Below are 23619 nucleotides of genomic sequence, written 5' to 3'. Positions count from 1 at the left end.
ACAGTGGCCACTGGTAAGCCAAGGAGAGAGACCTCAAAGGAACCAATCCTGGAGACACCTGGCTCTTTCACCCTCCAGAATTCTGACAGAATAAATTTCTGTTGTCCAAGCCCCATGGTCTATGGAAATTCTCATAGCAGCCCTAGAAAACTAACGCAATCATGCAAAGCTGGCCACAGCTACATAACACGTTTGCTTGGGTAGTTTGGAAAGCAAGCAACTCTAACCAGAGCAAACACTCTCACACTCATGGCCAAAGCGATTAATCTTACTATATTTACTCCTCTAATTAATCTTCCTTCATGTTAACATTTTCTTAAAATTCAAAAATCTTCTTTTCTCTATGGCCTGTATACTTCAAGGTTTAAAAACTACTATTTATTAAATTTTATATACACAGCACCTGGAAGACACTCAGTGCTGTAAGAATGAAATTAACCCATGAAGTGGTACGCAAGCCAACACGTTTGGCTGAGCAGAAGAGCATCAAGGTGAACATGGATGATTACATGTGAGGTACTCATTCACCATGTTCACTGCCATACTGTGAATCAATATGGGTCTTCAGGGTCCCCGTTTTAAAACACTCATTTTGTTGAAAGACTGTTGGGTGTGGAGTGAGAAGTGAGGAGTTCCAATGTTAGTGCCACCCTCTATCACCTCCCCAATCGCCTGCATCACGGCCCCCTGGCGATAGTGGCTTTCCTGACCTCACATGTACTAAAAATTCACTTTTCAAAGATGAGAAATAAACAAGATAATGCAATTGAACATATTTTGTGAAATATCTTTTATGAGATTTGACATTTCTGGGACCAAACCCAACATTTTACTGTTTCTGGCAATTCTTCTTCATAAAAACTGGAAGGCATGTATGATCAAGGATAGGTGAAAGATAATGAACACAGTAGACCATAAATCAAGAGGACACCTGAGCTCAATGTAATTTCTAAGGCAATATTTGTGGTATAGGTTCAACCACAGTTACTCTGAAAATGAAATGAAGATTCAAAAGTGCATGAGAACCACTAATTTCCACGATTTTTTTTTTAGGCATTGCCATTATTTTTCTTTTATGTTCTGAATTGTAGTACAGAATACTGACCAGTTAATGATGGATTGTGTAATCACCCATGAAACTCTAAGATGTAAGGCAAAGAATACCAAATGATGGTGAAAAACAATAACGCAGTTGTGAAATCGTAAAATGTGAAGTAAAGCTTGGTTGTATTGTAAGTAACTGTGCTTCAGTTCAATTGATCAGGATACAATCACAAAATGTTTGGCAGAACTTTCTAAAGCTTGCTCCTGTCTGCAAATTGCCCATGTCCAATACATCTATAGGGCTTATCCATTACTCTAGATTCAGTATTTTACATACAAATTAGTTTACCCTACTGGTGGTTTATACTAGGAAAGAATTATTTTAGCATGTTATGTTGTTTATAATTATATCTCCACTTTGCATTATTTTATTACTTTTCACTTGGACTTCAATACTATTTATAAAAGGAAAAAGATGTGAGATTTGAAAATATCTCAGTAAAAATGTTTTAGTGCAGCTAACCTTTTAGATTGGCATTGCCCATGTGTTTAAGTATTCATTCTTGAGCCCAAATTTGGGATGATAGCTTAATAAAGTGTTTGCTCTGAAAAATATCCCCCAGAATTCATGATCAAAGTTCACACTGAGCATTCAGAGCAATAGACCAAAACATTTTGTGAGTTGGGGCTTGGCATTCTTGACACAACCATAATTCAGCCAGTATTTGTTGAGAACAAATGGTTTGCACAATTCTGTTTAACCATTATCTTCATATACTTACAATTTTCTCAAGAAGATAAACATATACTCAAGTAATGACACTCCAAAGAGATAATATATCTTGAAAACAAGAAATGTTAAAAATTGTTTTTCCACATGCAATTATAACTTTTTTTTCGGAATCAATTTGTTGAAAGAGTGCCTATGCTGAATATATGAATACTAGCTAATATTTTCCTTTGCATTCTGACTTGAAGGAGATCTGTCCATCCATGGTAATAAAATGGGAGCCAGGATTCTTTAAATATTTTATCATTATTATTAATAATGACAACTGCTTATTGATAAAATGCACCTTCTACATAAACACATCCAAAATCACCCTAAGAGGTCTTAATTATTTTTTTACATTGCATTAATTTAAAAAAAAAACCTCTATCTTGGTAAATCTGTACAACTTACCTAATGTCCCATAACTAGGACGTCTCAGAGCAGTTTCGGCCAACTGCTTCCTTGTGGCTTAGAGCCACTCTTACCCACAATGCTACACTGATATCAGCAAAAAGCAATTAGTATTACTTCTTTCAGCTGCATGTGTATCTACAATTATCTCAAAATAAAGTTAATTCAAAAAAGTAATTAGCCTGATAAAATAACTGCTCAGGTTATAAAACAAATGCAAAATAGCCAAAAGTGTTTGTGTGCCACAGAAACAATTTTAGTTTAGCTTAATGAACACACTACATTCTAAAGTCACCAAGACTCTCTCAATGCCCTTCCCTAAAAAGCACTGCCATATAATATTTACCTATTTCAGACCACTTTTTTTTTACCCCCAGAATCTTCTGGAGGTAAGCAGTTTGTACAGATAAGGCATGCTCAAAAGACACAATTACTAAAAATTAACAAGCACAATTATTATATAGTAGCAACCTGGCCAACCTGGATAAGAAATATTTTGAGGGTTGTTTTCCAGCTTCTAGCAACTCATAAATCTGAATCCAATTTTTATACACCAAACTGTAGTGTAAGCAGTATTGTTGCCATAACTGAATTACCGAAAACACGAATAAATCCAAGGACTTCGTATAATGAGACTAAGTGAAAACCACTGCAAACAGGCCAGTAATGATATACAGATGTCATTAAGTTCATGCCCATCAGCGCAAAGCACATTTAAAATCGACTCTTACATCTTCAACATGGATTCCAAGTAATAGTACTATTATAAGTTGCACAGACTTCATAGGCAGAAGATCTAAAATTTTCCCCTCCCCGACAGGAAAAAAAAAAAGACAATTCAGAAATCAGGTTAAATATGAGTGGTGAACTTAAGCTAGCTTTCTTTCCAAATATAGAAAGAAAACGGTGCCAACCTGAAGAGAAAGAAAAGAATTGCTTGTGCTCCTCTTACTGACCCTTAAGGGGGGCCCCTCTTTCATATATCTTTTGTATCATTGCCTCATATTGTTCATGTAGCCACCATAAAAGGAATATGTCAATATTTCCTCATCTGAGCAGGCCACAAACCTTTACACAGAGGCAAGACAAAAATGATTCCACAGCACAGTGAACATCATAGACTCTCTTCCACTCTGCAATTCTGAGAATTCTTTAATAACTCCAAATCCGGGATAGTTCACAATTCTTATTTCTCCTATCCATCAAAGTAAAACTGAGAAGATAAAAAAAAGATAAACAGGAAACTGGTAACTTTGTCTTAAGAATCTTTGATGGAAGTTCCTTCTATTCCTCCTCCAATTAGCTAGTGAACATGTTCAATTAGGTAAGATATGAGCAGAGTTCACCCAAGCCGCACAGGGTGGTTAGACAGAGTTCACACCCATCCACGTGAGCAGAGCCATATCTTCACATTCACTCAGGATCTCTGTCCCTGCACATGACACAGTGTGACCGAGGTTTGCATATTTTGAGGGGAGTTGTGATTCACACTCCAGATGGAAGATTTGCCTTAACATTCTTAGATTTCAAGTTAAAAGGTGTCTTTGGATATTTGATTCCTGTAACATCATTAGTCCCTAACACATCTTTAGAGAGTAGCTTCCTCTGGATCTGACAAGGACATAGGAAATTAGAGAGACCTGGATGGTGGCTATCATTAAAAATTTATATATAAAGTTCCTCAGGTCTTAGGCAAGCAAGGGTGACTTCTAAGCAGTCCATTCACTTCACAAATATTCACCTGGTAACAGTAGGAGGACAGAGTTTTCCAAAAACCACCACCACCAAATGTTCAGGTCCCTTTTAAGCTCATTTAATCAAATTTTGGTCTAATTCTAAAATCTGTCCATCCTTTTCCAATTAGCAGGACTCAACTTTCATACTTGTGTGAAAACTTCAGTCTCCTATTTGGTTCAAAGCTCCCATCCTTCCTTCTGCTCTGGAGTTCTGCATGGAGGGGCAGGAGGCCTCATCTAAAGGTACAACATTTTTTTTTTCCAGAAGGTGCCTTATTCCACTGGAGATGAAGGAGGAAGGAAGATGAGGAAGAAAAGATGTTTCCTGCTCTGCCAGCCAGTGGAGATTTGGCTGTCTTTTCCTAATGATGATTTGTTCTTTCAACAGTCCCACAAGCCCTTGCTGTATTTATGGATTTCTTCTGTTGATTTCCTCTGAGGGCAGCGTATAAGAGGACAGCATTTGTTATTCCTCACTTGTCTCACCTCAAGCAAAATCCGTAGAGTGGGAAGTTGGATCCCACCTCAATCCATCAGTCCTGCCATAGTCTCTTGCTGCTGGAAACTCCTCCAGTGGATGCCCCCTAGCCATGGAAACAGGCCATTCACTTGTCTGTGCCATGCCAAATAGTAGAAATACAGTCTGTGCCCTTGGCACTCCCTCTCTGAATTCCACCGCGTCTCCTGGACCATGTCCATGCTCAAGCAGCATCAGGTTGTCATCTAGGTCAGTGACTCAGAAAATTTCATACCGGATACAGGCACTCTTCCCCGATTTATTATTATTCTAGTCTCTGTACTATTCGGCAGCCCCTGCCCCCACCAAGTGCAAGAAACATGCCCAATTTGAACTCACAACATCCTGATACAATTGTTAACTATGTACCAGATCCTAGCATTACAACAAACCTGTGGAAAACCATGATCAATCATATGACCACCTACTTCAAGATTTTAAGATTCGGATTCACAGTTACTCTCTCCAAAACCATTTCCATCATAATTCAGGGTGATTTTTAACATACAGTCATATGTCACTTCTACAGCCCTGTTCCCTCACCCCTTTAACCTCGAACGACCTTACTGACCCCTCCATCTTACCCCAGTCACACACTCTAATCTTCATGCCATGAAATCAACAAATCAATACCTTCCAAAATCTCAAACTTCCTGCACTTTCTAACTCCCATCTTTCCTGATTACATTTTCTAATATCAGTACTAGAACAGCTATTATCACTACCCCCACCATAGTTTAGAATTCCTCCTGATCTCATTTTTCTTCTTGTACAATATAAATCCTGAGGATGAGCATTCCAATCACTAACACACATGCACCCCCAAGTCCTTTTTTTTTTTCTTGCTTTGTCTCCTTTAATTGGTCAAACCATAATTCAGTCTAATGCTTCACTCGCTTCTTGCTAGCACCCCCTGCTGAAGATAAAAGGAGAAACACTGATTATTGCCTTTTTCTATTATTTTACTGAAAGTCCTATTGCTTCTCTCCCCACCTCTATTTTCTAGTTGAGAAATCTTAGATAAGATATGCAAATTACCCATATCTACATGTTTTTCAGTTCATCACATGTAATATTTAGAAAATAGCATTATTTCAAACATATTTTAAATAGACCCAGTAAGGATTAGGTAAGTTAATAAATGTAAAGTAGTGCCTGGCACATAGAAAGTCTTAATAGATATCAGCTTTTATTATTTATTTTTTAAAAATATTTTTTTAGTTGTAGATGGACACAATTTTTTTTTAATGTGGTGCTGAGGATTGAACCCAGTGCCTCACACTTGCAAGGCAAGCGCTGTGCCACTGAGCTATAGCCCCAGCCCCAGCTTTAATTATTTCTGTGTTTAAAAATGTTTTTCTCCTTTAAAAAAAAACAAAAACTCAATCCAAGAGGCACAAATAACTCAAATTTAGCTACCTCTGAAATATAATGAAAATATTGCTGTGAAGAAAACAATTTGTTTAGCTGTTTTTAAAACCTTTAGAAATGTTTTGAATAACATTGTTTTGACAGTGTAACAGATATTCAGCAAGCAAGATGTCTTCAAAATAACATTTTGATTACAACTTCATTTAAAATGTATAGAAAAGAGCTTTTTTTTAAGAAAAATCTATAATCAATGAGTCCTACTATAAACAGCCACCATTAGCACCCTGGAGAATATGGCAGTGTGGTTATTTAATTTAAATTAAGCAAAATTTGAAATTCATTTCTTTGGTTGCACTAATTTTGAATTCTCAATAGCCACGTCACTAATATCTACCATAATAGAATGCTCAAATCTAGTGCACTATAACTTTCTTTCAAAATGCTTTACTGCACAGCACTATCCAGGCCCTTTATTATACACATTATTTATAAAATTGGAAATAACTAGATATCTACCATACATTTGTTGGAGACTCCTGTGTCTATTTAAAATTCAGTGTGTGTATTTCAATATCAATAGATACATTCTGCAACATCACATATCCAATCATGTTGCCAAGATGCATTTTAATGTTATTTATATAGTGTCCATCATCTTGCAAAAAAAAAAAGAAGTTCAACTACAGGCTTATCATTAAATCTTCATGGGTACTGACATATTTTTCATTTAAAAAGTACATTGTGAAAGAAATTTCCAGGAGTTGATTTGTTAGATCAAAGGACACATGTTTTTCAAGCTCTTGATATAAGCTTTCAAGTTGTTTGCAAAAACTGAGACATCTCTCTCTCTCTCTCTCTCTCTCTCTCTCTCACGCACACACACATACACACACACACACACACACACACACACACACACACACACCCCTTTCCTAACAGTTACTTATCATGTGTTCTAGTAAAATGACAGCCAGATTTAAAAAAATGATAGCATGGGATATAAAAATAGAAGTGTACAAAAATTAAATACAAGTTCAGAGTGACAGTTATTGAAGAAAGCTAGAAAGCAATGAGACCAAGTTTAGTCAGTGAAACCCACAATGATTTAAAGAAGAGATCTAGAATAAATTCCAAGAAATTAAGTAAGAAGTTGGGTAAGGTTAGCATGAAGAAGAAAAATCTCCTCTATTAACAAAAGACAAAAAGTTTCAGGGAAACAAATTTTTAAACCCACCAGAATATCATAACAGAATATGAAGCAAAAGCAAACTAAATGCCTCATGACCTTAAACGATCTATGGAAGAAAAATATTAATTTCCCCTTGACCTAGGGAATAATTGAAGATGTATTTTTAGCATATTTGTTATACAACCACATCATGAATTCAACAGTTGAGCCCATTGACAAAATAACAATATATTTTTAAATCATGAACATACAGAAAAAGACCTGAAAAACTACATTAGAGCAAACAGACATATATCTCAGTAAATTCCCATGTGGTATCATCTAAACACTTCTATGCACATAGGCTGAAAATACTTCTTTACCAAGATCAAACATGTAAAAAAAAACATGTGGAATAAAAACGACTCTTAATTTGCGTATGTCTGTGTTGGTCTGTGTGAGCACATGCTCATGATTTAAGAAGCTTGAGATTTAACTACTTTGGATAATAGGGATTATTTGGATGCAAAAATCCAGAATCCAAACTATGCAAATGCTACAAAATTAAAGCATCTATGTTGATACATCACTGATGCCGTTTTTCCTTACTATTGAGCGTGAAATGGTTGACACATGGAACAGCAACATACAGAAATGTATACTTTGATAGATGCATAGGTAAAATTTTACCTATGCTGTTGTCTTGAGTGTGATCTTTGTGTAATTTCTCTTTCAGGTCACAATGAAAGGGTTTTACACTGGATACTTGGAAATAGAACAAAACATAGGGAGGGAAGGCCTAAATGAAGAAGAAAGGGGACAAACACAAAGGCATTCTTTCTTCATAGGAATAGAAATCTCTACATTAATGAAATTCTAGCAGGTCTTCTGTGCTAGAATTCTGTTTCCCAAATAATCATTTTTATGGCTAAGATTTCAAGGAAATTTAAAATAAAAATGGTTGCAAATATCAAAATTTGATTGATGTACAGATGGGGACAGACCTTAATCCCTTAAGAGATGAGAACACAGGAATGTATGACATGTATGAACACAAGTCAAGAATAAAGCCATCCAAATGGGGTATTTGTACATTTTGTCAATTCAAAGTCATTCCCAATTTCAGGAAATTGAACATATTACAGAGTTAAGTCTTTGGTGAAGTATTTAAAAGAGAAAATATGATATAAAATATCAAGAATAAGAGGTGAGAGTGGTAATAAAATCCAAGGGTACCATTAAGTGAGCAAAACATTTACTATCCAGACAATGCCCTATCTTCAGTATGTATAGGAAAAGAGAGAGCAAGTTATAATAAGACCTACATTATTGTGAGCATATTAATTATCTGAAAAGTGCAGGAATAAGCATTAGCACATAAAAAGAAAATTCCATCATTGAGATTATCAAGAAGTTCACACACATAATTACATAGTGCTTTCCCAGTCTTAACACAATGAAGCTTTCAGATAGGAAGAAAAATAGACCAGAGCATATCATTATCCCCAGATCTCTAAGTGAACTTGAATTGTTTTTAAGTTTCAAGAAGTTTGTGGAGGAGGAAATAAAAACTCCAGTGTAGTCCTGAATTACAATAAGTGAATTAAGAAATGCATATGGTGGATTGGTTTTCTTCAGGGACTCTTACCATATTAGATGCAAGGAAACCAAATATCATTAATTGTGTAGTAAGCATTTTTGTATTTTAAGAAGTTATCTTTCATATGGTGAATGTATGGCGACTTTGGAACATTTAGTTTGAAGAGCCCAGTAGCAATCTTAGAAGTATATATAGAAATGCTTGAATTACACATTCACAGTATTTTACTTAATATTCTCATTATGGCACTGTATCAGTTAGGATACACTAGGTTATGCCAAAGTAACCAAGACTGGTTTCTTGCTCAGACAACATATTTATATTAGGTCAGCAGGTCCTCTGCTCCAAGTTATTCTTGCTGAGTCACAAGCTCACAGAGCTCTCAGTATAATAAATAGGGGTGTTTTCCTCCCATCTCTGGGAGGAAAAAAAGCACATCACTACCATTCATATTTTGTTGGCTAGAGCCAAAACATAACTTCTAGAATGACCCAATATTCTAGAGTTGGAAAACTAATTCTTCCAGATGACCAGAAGGAAGAGAACAAGAAATATTAGTAAATAGTTCTAATCATGACAAGCATGCCATATCCCATATTTTGAGTGGTCTGTTTTCCTTTCTGATTTTCACTAAGGTCTGGGTAACAAAGTGAAGAATCTTATCCATAGCTGTAGGATTTGTACCTTATGCATTTCTGGGTACTCAGTATATATTTGTTGAATGAATAAAAATATTTGCCAGCACTGTCAAATATTTCAGCATGTTCAGGAAGAGTTAATACTGAGAAGAGAGTTAATACTGAGAAGAGAGACTCCTGGATTTGACACTCAAAGTTCCCCTGTAATCTCCAAAAGTGTCTCAGGAACATGACAAATCAAGGTGATAAAATGAAAGAAAGGCTGGAGACAGCCTTTCTCACAAGTTTGACAACAATCCCAAGGAGAGATTTAGACAGCAGCTTAAAGGAAGATGCTCTATATGGAAAACAGTGCAGCAGGTCTGGAGGGAAAGAAGATAGAAGGAGACCGTGAACTTTCAAGGGAGTGGATGAGCAACTGATGAAATGTTTGGGAGGCATCAGCAGGAAGTAGGATCATTAAATAGGCAAGTGGGCATTGGGACAGCCCTCCTCTGGAGATGAAGAGAGATGAATCCGGATGGTTATAAATAAAGCTTGTGGCTTGTAATGAAAGAGGTAAAATCTGGAGATGTGCCTGCCTAATGGCCTTTATTTCATTTCAGGAGCAGTAACCAGATAATATTCTGAATTTAAGAGAGGAATTGGGATGAGGACACGAAAAACCGGGCAAAATTCAGAATGGCCTCTATAGTAAGGAAGCTCCTCAGGATTACAATGGCTGAGTGGCACCGAGAATGGAGGTGTAACTGGCGCTTAAATTCTAAATAGTCAAAGAAAACACTCGTGTCCACAGTTACTGGCACCATCTATGAAAATTAGTTTATGGATATTCTGACCCTACAAGCCATCTGGTTACAACATCCGGTCCAGCACTCAGGAAATGCAAGCAAATGACCCCTTTCTGATATAAAATGAAAAGCATAATGCTTTGACCGAAAAAAAAAAAAAAGTCCTAAAACAATCGTTGACTATTTTGACTTAACATAGGGAACAAAATGAAAATGTGATGTAGCACAACGTCTCTGGGGGCCATTTAAAAATCCATGATTGGTTAATGCTAGGAGGAGGCTGGAATTGATTCAAATAACTTCATATATACAAGCATTATTACGCAACTCATGTTTTTCTGACTTATAGACTCCAATATCTCCTTTAAAATGAGTTGGTAGTAGCCTTGTAAAAGAAGGAAAAAATAAAACAGGAAACTTTTGCTTCTTGCTCAAAAATGAAGTTCAGCTTTCCTGAAATGTTTGCAAAGGCTTTACTTTGGGCATACGGATGGAATTTGATATTGGTCTCAACATGGTAGAGCGCTACAAAAACATGTAAATCTAGACACAGGGCTTCTAGGTTCCCTTGTGTTTGTTAATCATGAGGAAAACAAAGCAATCATTGGAACTCCATTTAAGTCAAGATTAGCATCTCCTGTTAAAAACGTACAGAAATAGTTAAACTCTGGAAAAACAGCCTTGATATTTGCACTGATGGGACTCAAGCCCAGAGTCTCATGCACATTGGACGAGTGCTTTACCACTGGATTACATGCTAAACCCAGAGCCTTGATGCTGAAAGAGAGTCATATTAAGAAGGGGTGAAATGATGAACACAGTTTGAGATTATGTCAATAAAGACGACAAGAAATGATATCTATAGAGACACTAAATCACCGGTAAAGGAACTAGTTATAAAATATATAAATCCACAAGAATTATTGTACACACATCATTTATGTTGATGAGACATCATTTACATTGCCTGGCCAAATGATTATTGTTTCTAACCTAGGTTAGAAGAGAAAATCTGACATATGGATTAAAGCAAGCAGAGTATTCAATGAAAAGGTAATTTTAGTGTATAATGGAGTTCTTAATATTGTTTATGGGTCCACTTTTAGACTTGAATGGAAAGTGAGAGAAAAGCTATGAATAGTGGGGCACAAGGGAGGCTGGGATGACTATAGCTGTTGCTACTTGACTAGCTTTCATAATATCCTCTTTGGGGATATTTCTGATGTTAACTTGGAAAGTCTTCACAGTTGAATTCTTACAACTTGTTTCATTTTCTAAAACATTTCAGGCAATGATAACCAAAAGCTAAGCAAACCTCTGCTAGCCTGTTTTTAAGATCAGGATTTCTTTCTTAAAATATATGCCTGGTCACCTTATTCTTTCAGAGCAAACTACTTTTCAGATTTTCCACAAGAGTCTGCCAAGCCTTCTTGAAGCTAACCTCTCAATGACTCCCAGACTCTTTTTTAGTTTGCAATCTACTCACTCCACTGCATACCCACACAGACATATTCACCAGGACAGTGTCACTGTTCTAGTCCCAGGCACGATTTGTATTGCGCAGTGCTTGGCAGTACCTTGAAGGACATGCGTCAATGCATTCTCTATATACACTATGACATGGAACCAAATTTCAATAATTTCTTACCATCATCATTTATTAGGCTCCATTTATGGATACCTCCGTAAGAGCCAGACTTCCAAGAAATCATGGGCTGTTTAGTGACAAAGCAATAACCCGAGGTCTTAAAATTTCTTTTCAAATGGAGCAAATGCCAATGCTAGTGTGTGCACTGTTCCCAGTAGGGAGCATAAAGGCACATTGTGTTGGCATATGCATGTCCCTCTGTTCACCTCACACTTCAACTGTTAGAAACAAAGGAACAAAGCTTCGACTTGAATGTTTTGACTCTTTAGTGGAATTCATGAAATAAAACTGATACCTGTAATTCCTAGGAGATGCTGTTAATCAGGGTGATCACTCGTTTGGCACATTTCTGTTTCTTTCAGGTTATAAAAATCAAGAGCCTTCTAATATGATTTAATTATGCTGCCCCTCTAGAGATCGCTATTATTATCCCCAAACTTTTATTATTTCAAAAAACATAATGCAATGGCGATTACTAAACTATGTCATTTGATTTATAAGGATAAAAAAAAAATACTGCAGCCTCTTGCTACTCAAAACAAAACTGGTTGATGTTGCATCACAAACACATTTTGGGAAAGCACTTAAGTTCCCAGGTTTCAAATTATCAAAGGGATGAGGTAAAAACAAATTCATTGAATAACACAAAATTTCCAAACTCAGCTAATGGACAAGATGATTCATTGTTCTGATGTGGCAAGAAAAAAAAAAATGGAAAGCCAACAACTGGGAAAGCCCAAAATGCAGAGACGGGAAACTTTCAAACTTGGGCATAGAAAGCAAGCCATTTGCTTTAATCAGAATGTAACAGGCAGCGTTAACGTACACGAAGATGTCTTTTAGAGTACCAAATTAGCCTAATCAACTTAGAGACTTATTAATAGCCCTGACAATTTTCCTTAAGGACCATATCCAGGTATATAAAATAACTGCTAAAGTCACTTAAGCATTTGCATAAAATTAGTCTGCTTTCACATCAAATCTGGAATATGGTTATAAAGCCGATCTCGGAGTATCTTTCACAGCAACTTTCAAATTAAAGTCTCATTATTGCCACCTTAATGCTGTCACCTATTGATTGCTCTCATCTCCGCCCCACTCATTTACTATCACTGTCCCCCAGTAAATCACTCCAGTGTATGACAGACCTCGTAGAAGCTATTCCTCTGTAGATATGGTAAAGAAGGGAGTCTATTCAGGGCAGAGAGAACATCTGACTTTGCTCAGAAAGGGTTAGTTTACAATCCAACTTTGCCACCCACAAGTTATTTTGCCTTGGAAATAATTTGACCTTGCATAGCATTAAAAAAAAGAAAACACCTAGTAGTAATGCCTAGCCATCTAATCTACAGGAAGCAACAAATATTACAAGCGCAATTTTTGTATACTCTGAAATACTTTTGCAATGTAATCTTTCAATACATGAACTAGTAGAAAAAGATCAATTTAGTTTTGCTCAAAATGGACATAAAATGTAAATCCCATTATTTAAAAAAAACTGACATATTTATTATAATTAACATTATTTTTTTTTCAAATTTTCTTAGGCATGCTAAAATAATCCTAATTAAAGTAAGTTTATTTTTATTAAGGGCAACCTTTTTAGAAATAAATTCTTTTGGCTTTCTTTGGAGTCTCATTCTCAATGTTAATCTAAATTAAGATGTTCAAAATTATGATTTAAAAAGAGAAACTATTTTTTATTTTTCAAGTACTACATCTTCAGGTTAACTTGCATCAATATTTCATTTGTGAAGCATCAGAGTGATAAATGGCATCAGGGGTAATTTATGATTAATAAATAATTATACCACTAATTAAAAAGAAATTGTTACAAATCCAAAGTGCTCATCAGATTCTACCAGAACTAACAAATGGAAGTTTGAAAGCAAATTTTTAAGGACAAAGTCTTCTTTATAAGATCCCAAATACTTTACTCAACCTACTAAAACTATCAATTAACCAGTAATTGAGCTGTGTTACTTTATTCAGGAGAGAACAAATGACAAGGCATATCAAAATCTGATAATTATTATGCTGCTTTTAAGGCAAATTTCAGAGTGTCTTTAGATTCTGATAGCTATTCAACTCAATTTTCTACAACTTCTATGTCTACCACATAGCAGAATTTAATAATTTATTCATTCGACAAATGTTTCGAGGTATCTGTTCGAAGCACTGACAGGCACTGCAGAAGATACAGAGATTCATAAAATACAGCTCCTGCCATACTGAAGCCCACATTCTAGATTACTGATGCTCAAGGAGACTCAATTATCAAGGAAAAATTGAGTTCAAACTGCCCTACTTATTACCACTTATGGTGGTGGGTCTGTACTGCCCTTGCCAATGCCATCTCAGAGAGAATCCTGCCTTTCCTAGCACATATCTATTTTCTCAGGTTCCCCAGCTTTTAACCCATCACAAAGAACAACAACACTTGGAATTTGACAGAGTTCAAGCTCACTTCCCTACAACCATTGCCAGAAGAGAAGTATCATTAAAGGGACCAAAGTTGCTAGGGCCCTGTCTAAGGGGTACAGAGCCCACTTATGCTTCTAGAAATTGTGAAATATTTGAGGTTAAGCCAGACTAGAAGGCATCCTGGGAACTAAATTGCTCTCTACTCTACCAATTCCTATGAAATTCTTTGCTACATTAACAAGGATGTCCTTCACTGGACCATTCAGTTGCCTCTTTAAGAAAATCCATGGGAAAAATTCTCTCTAGATTTAGTACCAGGAATTTTTTCCCCCTACATATTATGTCTGCTTCTTTAGGGTTAGTGGATGCTTAAAATCTTACAGCCACTATCTATGTTCCAAGAACAGTAAGTGCATACCCACAAAGACCACAGGCTTCAGGTCTTCTTTACTTGCCTTTTCTACTCTTCCAGAAACTTCTCTTTATCATGAGCTTCCCAATGAGTAACCATTAACTTTCACTATTCTGAAGTACAATTCAAATACAGAGTAGTGCCCAGATCAGATGGGCACAATTCAATTTTTACAAATTTATAGACCCATGTAACCAATACCAAGAACAGGAAACAGTGTCTCAACCCCGTCCTAGGGTAAGGAAGATGAGTTCACACGATCTTTGCTTAAATGTGAACTTTATGTAAGTAGGGTCATGCTCTCTGAGCTTTCTAGCTCTTATTGTTCAATTTTATGGTTATGACATGAACATATATAATTATATAATTAAGCTTATTAATTTTTACTCTAGTTTTAGTTTACTAATATTTTTTACATGGATTTTAAGATATTAAATCTATTGCCCCTCCAAAAAAGGCTAAGAATAACCAATGATGTCTTATCTCTGATACCAAATATCCAGCAACAAGAAAAAAATAGACAAATTGAACTTCATGAAAATCTTAAAATTTTGTTCAACAAAAGACACTATCCAGAGTATAAAAGGCAAAAAAAGAAGAAAATATTTGCAAACCATCTATCTAAATACATATATATATATCAGTTAGCTTTAACAAGAAAGGCAATTCAGATTGATGCTATAACATGAATGGGCTATCATATCACACACATGCACACACTCCCCCTCTCTCCCACTTACAAACACACACCCTGTATGAGTTCTGTTATATGAGGTATTTTCATTGTAGTTAAAATCATGCAAACAGAAAGTAGAGGGTTGTTGCCAGGGGCTTCAGGGAGTGGGGTACAGAGAGTGATTGGTTAATGGATATTGCATTTCAGTTTGGCAAGAAGAAAAGGTTCTGGAGATGGAGGGTGGTGGTGGTTTTAGAATGTGAACATACTTAACACCACTGAGCAGCATACTAAAAAATGGTTAAAATGATGAATTCTATGATATAGTGTGTTTTTACAACAATACAAAAAGTTGGTAAGATAAAATACAAATAACTAAATGAATATTATCTGGTCTTTAACACCAGAAAATCAATAATATCTTTTAGAAAAAAAGTAAAAACAATCAAAAATTCAAAAAAGGGATAATTTTCCCATTCAACTAGTCTTAATTAACCAGAACATCAATAAAATAATGCAGCAGTTGTCTAGAGTGATACTATTATTTATACACTAAACTGCACTGCACAAGGACAGGGTCTAGCTTCTCCTGTCAATTTTGATATCCTAAGCATTAGCATTCTACAAGAACACAGTAATAATTCAAATATTTTTGACTGCATTATGTTAGAGTTAAGAGAACATAAATTGATTGCCCTGTAAGTATTTAGTGCAAAGTTTGTTAGAATTTAAAGACTAGGTAAAATAATACCTTCTAAAAATGTGTTAAGCTTGTAGCCATTTGTGCATTTTCGAGTTTCATACAACTAGTTTCACACAGCTAGCATGCTGTAAAAATTCAAAGGTGATGGTTGTGGTAGACAAAATAATGCACACATACACACCCTAACACACATTCTCCCGTCGCTTCCCAACAATACAATCATTTCTAATCCCTAGAAACAGCAGGGGTTAGCTTATTTGGAGAGAGGGTCCCCAGAGATGCGATTAAATAAAGAATCTTAAATTGAGGGGATGATCAGGGTAAATGCAATCATAAGTGTCCTTATAGAGAGAAGAGGGAGAGCTGACACACACCAGAGAAGACTAAGGCAGAGATGGCAGGGATATGACCACAACGCAAGGAATGACAGATGCTGGAAGAGGCCAGGAAGAGGAATGGCCAATGGAGCCTCCTGAAGGCCCACAGCCCAGCCAGCATCTTGATTTCAGTTTGCTGGTACTGCTTTTAGACATTTCTGCTGGTTCAAGTGGCCCACATTTGTGGTAGTTTACTTGGTGCAGATGACGCAGGATAGGAATACATAATTTGTATGCAACACAGTAACCACAGGAAGCTATAAGACACGATGGTAAAAATAGCCAGCACCTATGGCTTATCTGCTCCGCGCTGGGCACTAGTCTTCATTCATTATTCCCATGTACAGAAGAGGACACTGCAAAGAGACATGCAATAAGGTGACCAAATTCTGTGGCTCATAACAAAGCAAAGATTCAAACTCATTCTCAAGCTCACTCTTAAATACTACACCATGTTAAATGACGATGTTGTCCATGACCTTAATGTGGGCTACAGAACTATAAAGAAAGAAATGTCAAATAATGGCAAATATTTTACTCTGCATGTGAAACCACTAGCCACCTGAAAACTCAACGTTGTATGTGCAGCTTTTACTCCAATTCCAGGTGCTCTGGATGACATTGGGAAGCAGACTCAACTCCTAACAGATGTACTTAACTAAATGCAATTTTCAAACCTAGCTTTTTTTCCGGATGCCTTCTGCAGTTTCATATGTCAGACCTCTGTATAAGTAGCACCCAAAAATAAAGATACTCTGTCAATATTTTATTCTTTTTTTTTTTAATTTCATGGTGGCAATGCAGTTAAGAGTAGATGGAGGAGTAAAGAATAAAGAAATCTCTAACAAACTCTAGTGACACATTACAAAAATTACAGTGAGTAACTTCATAATAGAAGTGCAATAATAGAAGTGGAATAGATCACAAATAAATAAAAGTTTGACTCCATGTTGTAAGTGCTCCCAAAGGCTGAAGTGTAATAGTGTTTCTTCACCTTATGGACACAGGTAAGCAAAGCATGCCAAGATCAGTCCTGTTGCCCAGAAGATGGGCTACAGAACTATAAAGAAAGAAAGAACTCTGCTGAAAAACTCTCACCTACAAGACCTGTTTAGGAATGCTGCATGCTTGGTTATTTGGGTCGATGTATTTCCGCCGAGATATTAGGGCAAACTATCCTTTTGTGTTCCAAATAAGACACACAATAAAATGCATGGCTGGATGACACTGTAGGTGAAGTGTTGAAGATATGCGATGCGACGGTCTAAATGTCACTCTTCCACCCTAGAAGTGTGTGCCAGTAGTCTCCACTGACTTATCACTAAATTAGAAATGAGACGGTTTGAAATACCCCCAACCTAGGCAATATACTACAAGTGGTACAGAATTATCTGGAAAAAAAATAATTGAAACAGCCTGGGCACGGTGGTGCATGCCAGTAATCCCAGAGACTCAGGAGACTGAGGCAGGAAGATCCGGAGTTCAAAGCCAGCTTCAGCAAAAGCAAGGCGCTAAGCAACTCTGTGGGACCCTGTCTCTAAATAAGATACAAAATAGGGTTGGGGATGTGGCTCAGTGTTTGAGTGCTCACGAGTTGAATCCCAGTATCCATACACCCTACCCCACCAAAAAGAAACATCTAAAATAGGATAAAGGTTATGTAAAAAAATTTGGTTCGTTTCTGCCTACTGGGGTTCTAAAATTTTCTCTCATTACAAGTTGTTTGTATTTTAGGGAATGTCTTCATCAGTCTTGGCTGCCTGGTGACTTGAATAATGTTTATTTCTCACGGTTCTGGAGGCCCTAAAGACCAAGATTATATGTCATCAGATCAGGGACAGGTAAGGGCCCTCTTTGTGGGTTAGAGATGGCTGCCTTCTTTTGTATCCTCACCTGACAGAGAAAGATTTCTCTGGTCTCCTTCTCAGCTTGTAAGGACACAAATTCCATGATAGGAGTGCCACTCTTACGACCTCATTGAGCTCTACTTTTCAAAGGTTTAATCTTCACCTACCATTATATTCACAGTTAGGTATGAATCTTGGGAGGACACAAATATTCAGTCTATCACAGAAAGCTATCACTAATTTTAGCAGACCTTAGTAGATATAAATATATACATTTTAATGTGCTGAAAAATTTTAAGTGATTTCCAATGTGTTATCTACTTGTTCAAAATAAATTACACTAGCAAATTTCAGGCATGTACTCTACATAAGCTCATCTTAACTTCCCAAGTGTTATTTAAGTGCTGGCTTGATTTTCAACCCAGGTTTTATTCAAACTCTCATTTTAAAACCCTTTTCAGAAAAATAAGAAGTGCCATCTACCTCGAGTTGCAAACCCTCGAAATGTTCAAAATTACAAATCCCTTTCCAATATTAGTGCCTTCAATCTGTGATGTCAATGCGATTCATGTTTAGAGTTTAAATTACCTTCCATAGGTCTGGTTGTTCAAATCACCAAATAATATCATCTCTAAAAAATATTAGGCCTATTGTGCAAATATGGAACTTAAACATCCTTAAAATGCAGCAGAAAATACAGCTATGTGATAAACATTTATAAGACTCCCACTGTCAGGAAATATTTTACAATTTTATAATTTGACAATTAGTTAACACTTTACTACTGTTCTAAGGTTCCAACAGGCTTAACTACTATAACAAATTCATACTCCACTGCCAAAAAATAAACAAATCTCCAGTATATTATTACCACATTATTTATATGCCTCTGTTAAGCCTTTACGTATATAGAAATGTATTGTTTATGATAGGCAAAATATTACTCTTTACAACTCCAACTACACTGAGAAAGCACAAAAATTTATATTTAATGCAATGCTATGTTATTATTAGAAACATAATTTAACCCTAAAAGGGAAATCATGGCAATAACCAATAGCTTAATGGGACAGAGAAATTCAGTTTTATTTTTAATACAATAAGATTTCATGGAAGTACAGTGAAATATAGTAAAATATCTTCAAGTTCTCAAAGATTTTCTATTTCCCAAAACTAATACCACATCTGGAATAGTAACAGCTCCCGATAGATTTGATCAACTTTTCTCTGATAATTACATTCATGTGCCAGCAAATCAAATCTTTGACTTAAAATCTACCACTTCCAAATAAGCATCATTATAGCTTGTGAAGAAACAGGACAAATACATCTTTTTTGTTGTTCTCACTCCTGGTTTTAAAACCTCAATATCTTAACACAAGAACTAACATAACTTATCTAAGGAATGTGTGAATAATGAATTTATGGAGTTGGTGATTAAGAAAAAAATTAAGAAAAAAAAACGGTGACATCTACTCCACCTACCTGCATACATATTGTAAGGAGAAATGCAACCTTGTAACTAAATTTCAAATAAAAAAAAAATCCTAAATAACATGTGAATGACCTGTTTGTTACTGTAGAGGAAACACTATGTTTTGTTGATCTGCAGACATTTTTCATCATTGAACTTTTGATGTACCTGGTAAATAGCAAATCACAGCAGGGGAGTAATTGTTTTGAAAATACTGTTGAAAATAAAAAAAATTAAAATGATCTACTCATAACACTTAATATGAATTCCACATCCCGTTAGGATCTGTGCTTTAATTATAAACTTTCTGAATGAAAAAGAGTGTCCATGTATACCTCAGGATAACTATGCAGAGTCACGCCAATGCGATGTTAGCACCAGACACGTTTGATGTTGTTAATCATACATCATTAAGAGCTATAATATAGCCCCACAGATTTGCAATAAGGGAACTCAAGGAACACCATCAAGATCAACACCAAGATCTCAGGTTTAGCCCTCTCCAGAGCTGGCAGGCTTAACAATATAAATGCTACATAATATTCATCAGAGTTCAAGTCTCAAGTTCCACACTGTTACATGAAACATTTGAAATGTTTGTGGATGAACCAATCTATGATAAGGCTATCACTTCACTAATTTTTCATGAGATTTAGAGGCTCAGTCTTCTCAATTTTCAAATGAGGCTTAAAGAGTTTGTATCACATTAAATGGAAGCGGCTTTGAAGTATCCCAGCAATCTTGGGTTCCAAAATACTGACCCTGGGACTTCTCCAATTTAACATCTCTAAAACTTCCTTTCCATATCTATAAAGTGGAAATGGTAACCACAATACTGCCTTCTTGGGGTTATTGTGTAACATGGAGCCACAAAGCTTGATGTGCAGAGACTAAGAAACAAATGTTTGGTGTTATTATTAAATGACTCCGAAAGTCCTTCAGCTTCTGTATCAGAGCAAAAATAATCCACAACCTCTAATTTTGGATTTAAAGGTCTTTCTCCAACCGGCACAACTTTCAACCCTTCATTTACTTAATCTGAAATAGTATATTGACTCGAGATGTCTGCCCATTCCCATAGTCTATATTTTAGCTCCATGAATACAGTGCTCTAGTTAATTTCTAAGGAACATCTGGAAAGAAATGTAAAGAAATTGCAGCAAACCCCAGACATGCTGTGCTGCATCAATCTACATAATTCGAAATGACCCATATTTGCCTTTCATGCTTAGAGACCAAAGTAGTGTGACTGAATTATGGAGCACGAGCCAATGGGTTGGAGTGGGGGAGAACACAGAGACAGATGCACCTTTCCAGTGAATTTAAGGAAAAAAAAATGGTGAACCAGAACTGAGTGAGTGGACACTTGAAAGGCTCCTTTAACAGACCAACTAGCAAACAGCTTCAGCAAGCAGAACAGAGACATTTTCCCTATCACATCCCCAGAAAGCACTGCAGGAATGTCATAGAACAGACCAGAGTCCTTGGTCACAGCCACAGGGTGTAGAGTGTTCTTCGCAGTCTCTTCAAGGTTCCAGAATTTGGAGATTCTCAACAGCCCAGGGAGTTCTCATTACTTACTTGAAATCACAAACAGCTCAGGGTAAAACAGACATAAACACTGCTATGAGAAATACGTGAAGAAGACCCGACTGAACTGTAAGAGGGACAGATTGGAAACTGAGCACCATTTTAGAGGCTGCAGGTATCACCTGATTCCAATTCACACTTAAAATAAAACTTCTAAGGTCTTAAGAAGTCAAAGGGTGTGCAAACCCTCTTCCAACTTGGTCCCCTGGGTCCAAGATACCAGATGGCCAATGAGACCTTCAAATCCAGAGGCTCTGGTTTATGGGTCGCCACCTTCCAACTCCACCCCAAATGTGAAAGTGATTCTCCTGGAGGGAGGTTTCCTAGAACTCGATAGCTCCTCACCTTGCCTTCAAATCGTGTGCATCTTGAACGCGCTTTATTACTATTGTTGCTGTTGTTATTGTTAAAACGAAGAAGAAAAGAAAAAAGGAAGCCAGGAAGCTTGGTCCGCTGTGCTTCCTTATCCCAACAACTTCGCCAGGATTCTCAAGGAGAGCGCGCACCCGCACACACCCAATAGGAGACAACCAGCAGGGCGTCCGTCCCTGGCGACACTGCCCTGGACTCTGGCCAGAGGCAGGCTGGCCCTTTCACCCCCGCGCTGTTCTGCCCCTTGGTGCTCCGCAGTGAGTGGTGACGGAGTCCCTCAAGCTCCGCGCTCTCTCCACTCTGGCCCCACAACCTCATCTCTCTCATCCTTGGCACTGAGTAGAAGAGGCAGGACTCCTATAGTGGGGAGTACGGCGGAGGTGGTCCAGAGTCTGGGTAATGCAAATGCCCATTCGGCGACCCCATGCGCACCCCCCCCCAACCCTGAGCGCCTGGCATCCCGCAGGGGCGCAACCCCAGCCCCACGCCCTGCTCTCCAGCCAACTCTGCCGCCCAAGCGGATACACCTCCGCCTTTTGCGCTCAACTTACCGTGGCTGGGCTCAGCTTTAGGCATCCCCAAGAGCTTTTCTCTCCTTCCTCCCGCTGAGCTCTTCATCCTCCTGCTGCTCGCCGCCCGGCGCCCTGGCCCTGGCATCCGGGAGGAGCAGCCTCCGGGGCTGTCTGTCCCGGGGACGCACGGCTGCCTGCCGGTAGCTTCGGCGGCGATGGTCGCGGCCAGCCGTGAGCAGCGGCCGCGGAGAATGGTGCCCGTTGCTCCGCGCGAGCTGTCCCTGGGGCGCGGGCTGGAGGTGGCAGTCAGCGCGCCTCTGCCTCCGCCGCGCTCGCGGCGCTCCGCACGCGTCCCGAGCCCGCGCCAGCCCCAGGTGCACCGGGTGGAGAAGAGGTGCGAGCTGGCGTGGAGGGAGGGGCCCGGCTTGGGGGGAGCTGGAGAGAGGGAGATGGATGAGAAGAAAGAAAACCCACATTAGAGACGAAAAACTACCTTAATGTAATGAGTGGGTCGTGAGTGTTAAGGGGAAATGCGAGGAGAAATGCATCCTGAAACTAGAGATTTTGAAAATGAGCCCTAGTGAGCTGCTTCTAGAAGCTCAGAAAAGGGGCTTACCTTTTGTACCTAGGTCCTTTATCCTCTGAATTGGGTGCAGTACCTAACAACTCCCTCAGCCTGTTTTTTAATAGTTAACCTCAACAACCTCAGGCAGCAGCTGAAAGAGATTGGGTGAAGCTACTGCAAATATACAGGGAAGTCCCGCATCTACAAATCCCTCAGATTTTTCTTCCCTTACCTGATTTCTCATTCTCTCATTCATATTCCTCCCCATCCTCCTTTCTCTCTCTTTCTCTCTCCCTCTCTCCCTCTCCCTTCCTCGTGCACAAAGACACAATAACACAGTCTGTCTGTTGATAGGTGCTAGAACTTAGATGTGTGTTTCTCAAACTTTACTATGCACAGGAATCACCTTAGGATCCTGCTACAATAGTTTGGAGGGGGCCTGAGATTCTGCATTTTTAATTGGTAGCAGCTGTGATGCAAGAATCACATTTTGAATTACAGATGCACAAAGAAGCAAACAAAATAAAACCGTTTTCTGATATCAGCTGAGCCATTTGTAAAAATAATCTGAAATAAATCACTAAGATACTGTTTTTCATGGGATTTCAAGATGCTATGAAGGCCAAAATAACTTATAACCATGAACATAGTCCCAAGGATACAATACATGCTAGGGTCTCATTGTCAATAATTAGTCTTAAGAGTATAATCATGAATGCTAATATTAATAGGTGGAGAGGTTGGTAACTCACCACTCTACCAGTTCTCAAGAGAAGCTCTGAAAAAAAAAAATCAATAGGGACCACCTAACACACACCACCATTTAGAAAGAAAATGTAAATAATATCCTCTGAGATGCATTCTCTTCCTCCTCTGAGCAAGTTGTTGACTTTCACAGATTGTAATGCTGTTCAAGTGTGTATTAAGCAGTGAATCACTTATCAAGCTAACAGAGAATGGAAACTAAGAAG

General features: G+C 37.7%; 1 protein-coding gene across 1 annotated transcript in view; it reads right to left on the bottom strand.

Moving 5' to 3' along the window:
- Znf385d (zinc finger protein 385D) overlaps positions 1-22503 on the bottom strand; it is an 826924-nt gene extending 804421 nt beyond the window's left edge. Inside the window, exon 1 of the mRNA XM_021731551.3 lies at positions 22123-22503. Within this exon, the coding sequence (XP_021587226.1) occupies positions 22123-22228 (106 nt within the window). The 5' untranslated portion in view covers positions 22229-22503. The remainder of the gene's footprint in view (positions 1-22122) is intronic.
- Positions 22504-23619: the final 1116 nt, after the last annotated feature.

This window comes from Ictidomys tridecemlineatus, chromosome 2 (assembly GCF_052094955.1).
Source record: "Ictidomys tridecemlineatus isolate mIctTri1 chromosome 2, mIctTri1.hap1, whole genome shotgun sequence".
In the NCBI taxonomy this organism is placed as follows: domain Eukaryota; kingdom Metazoa; phylum Chordata; class Mammalia; order Rodentia; family Sciuridae; genus Ictidomys; species Ictidomys tridecemlineatus.
This window is presented reverse-complemented; position numbering and strand designations above follow the sequence as displayed.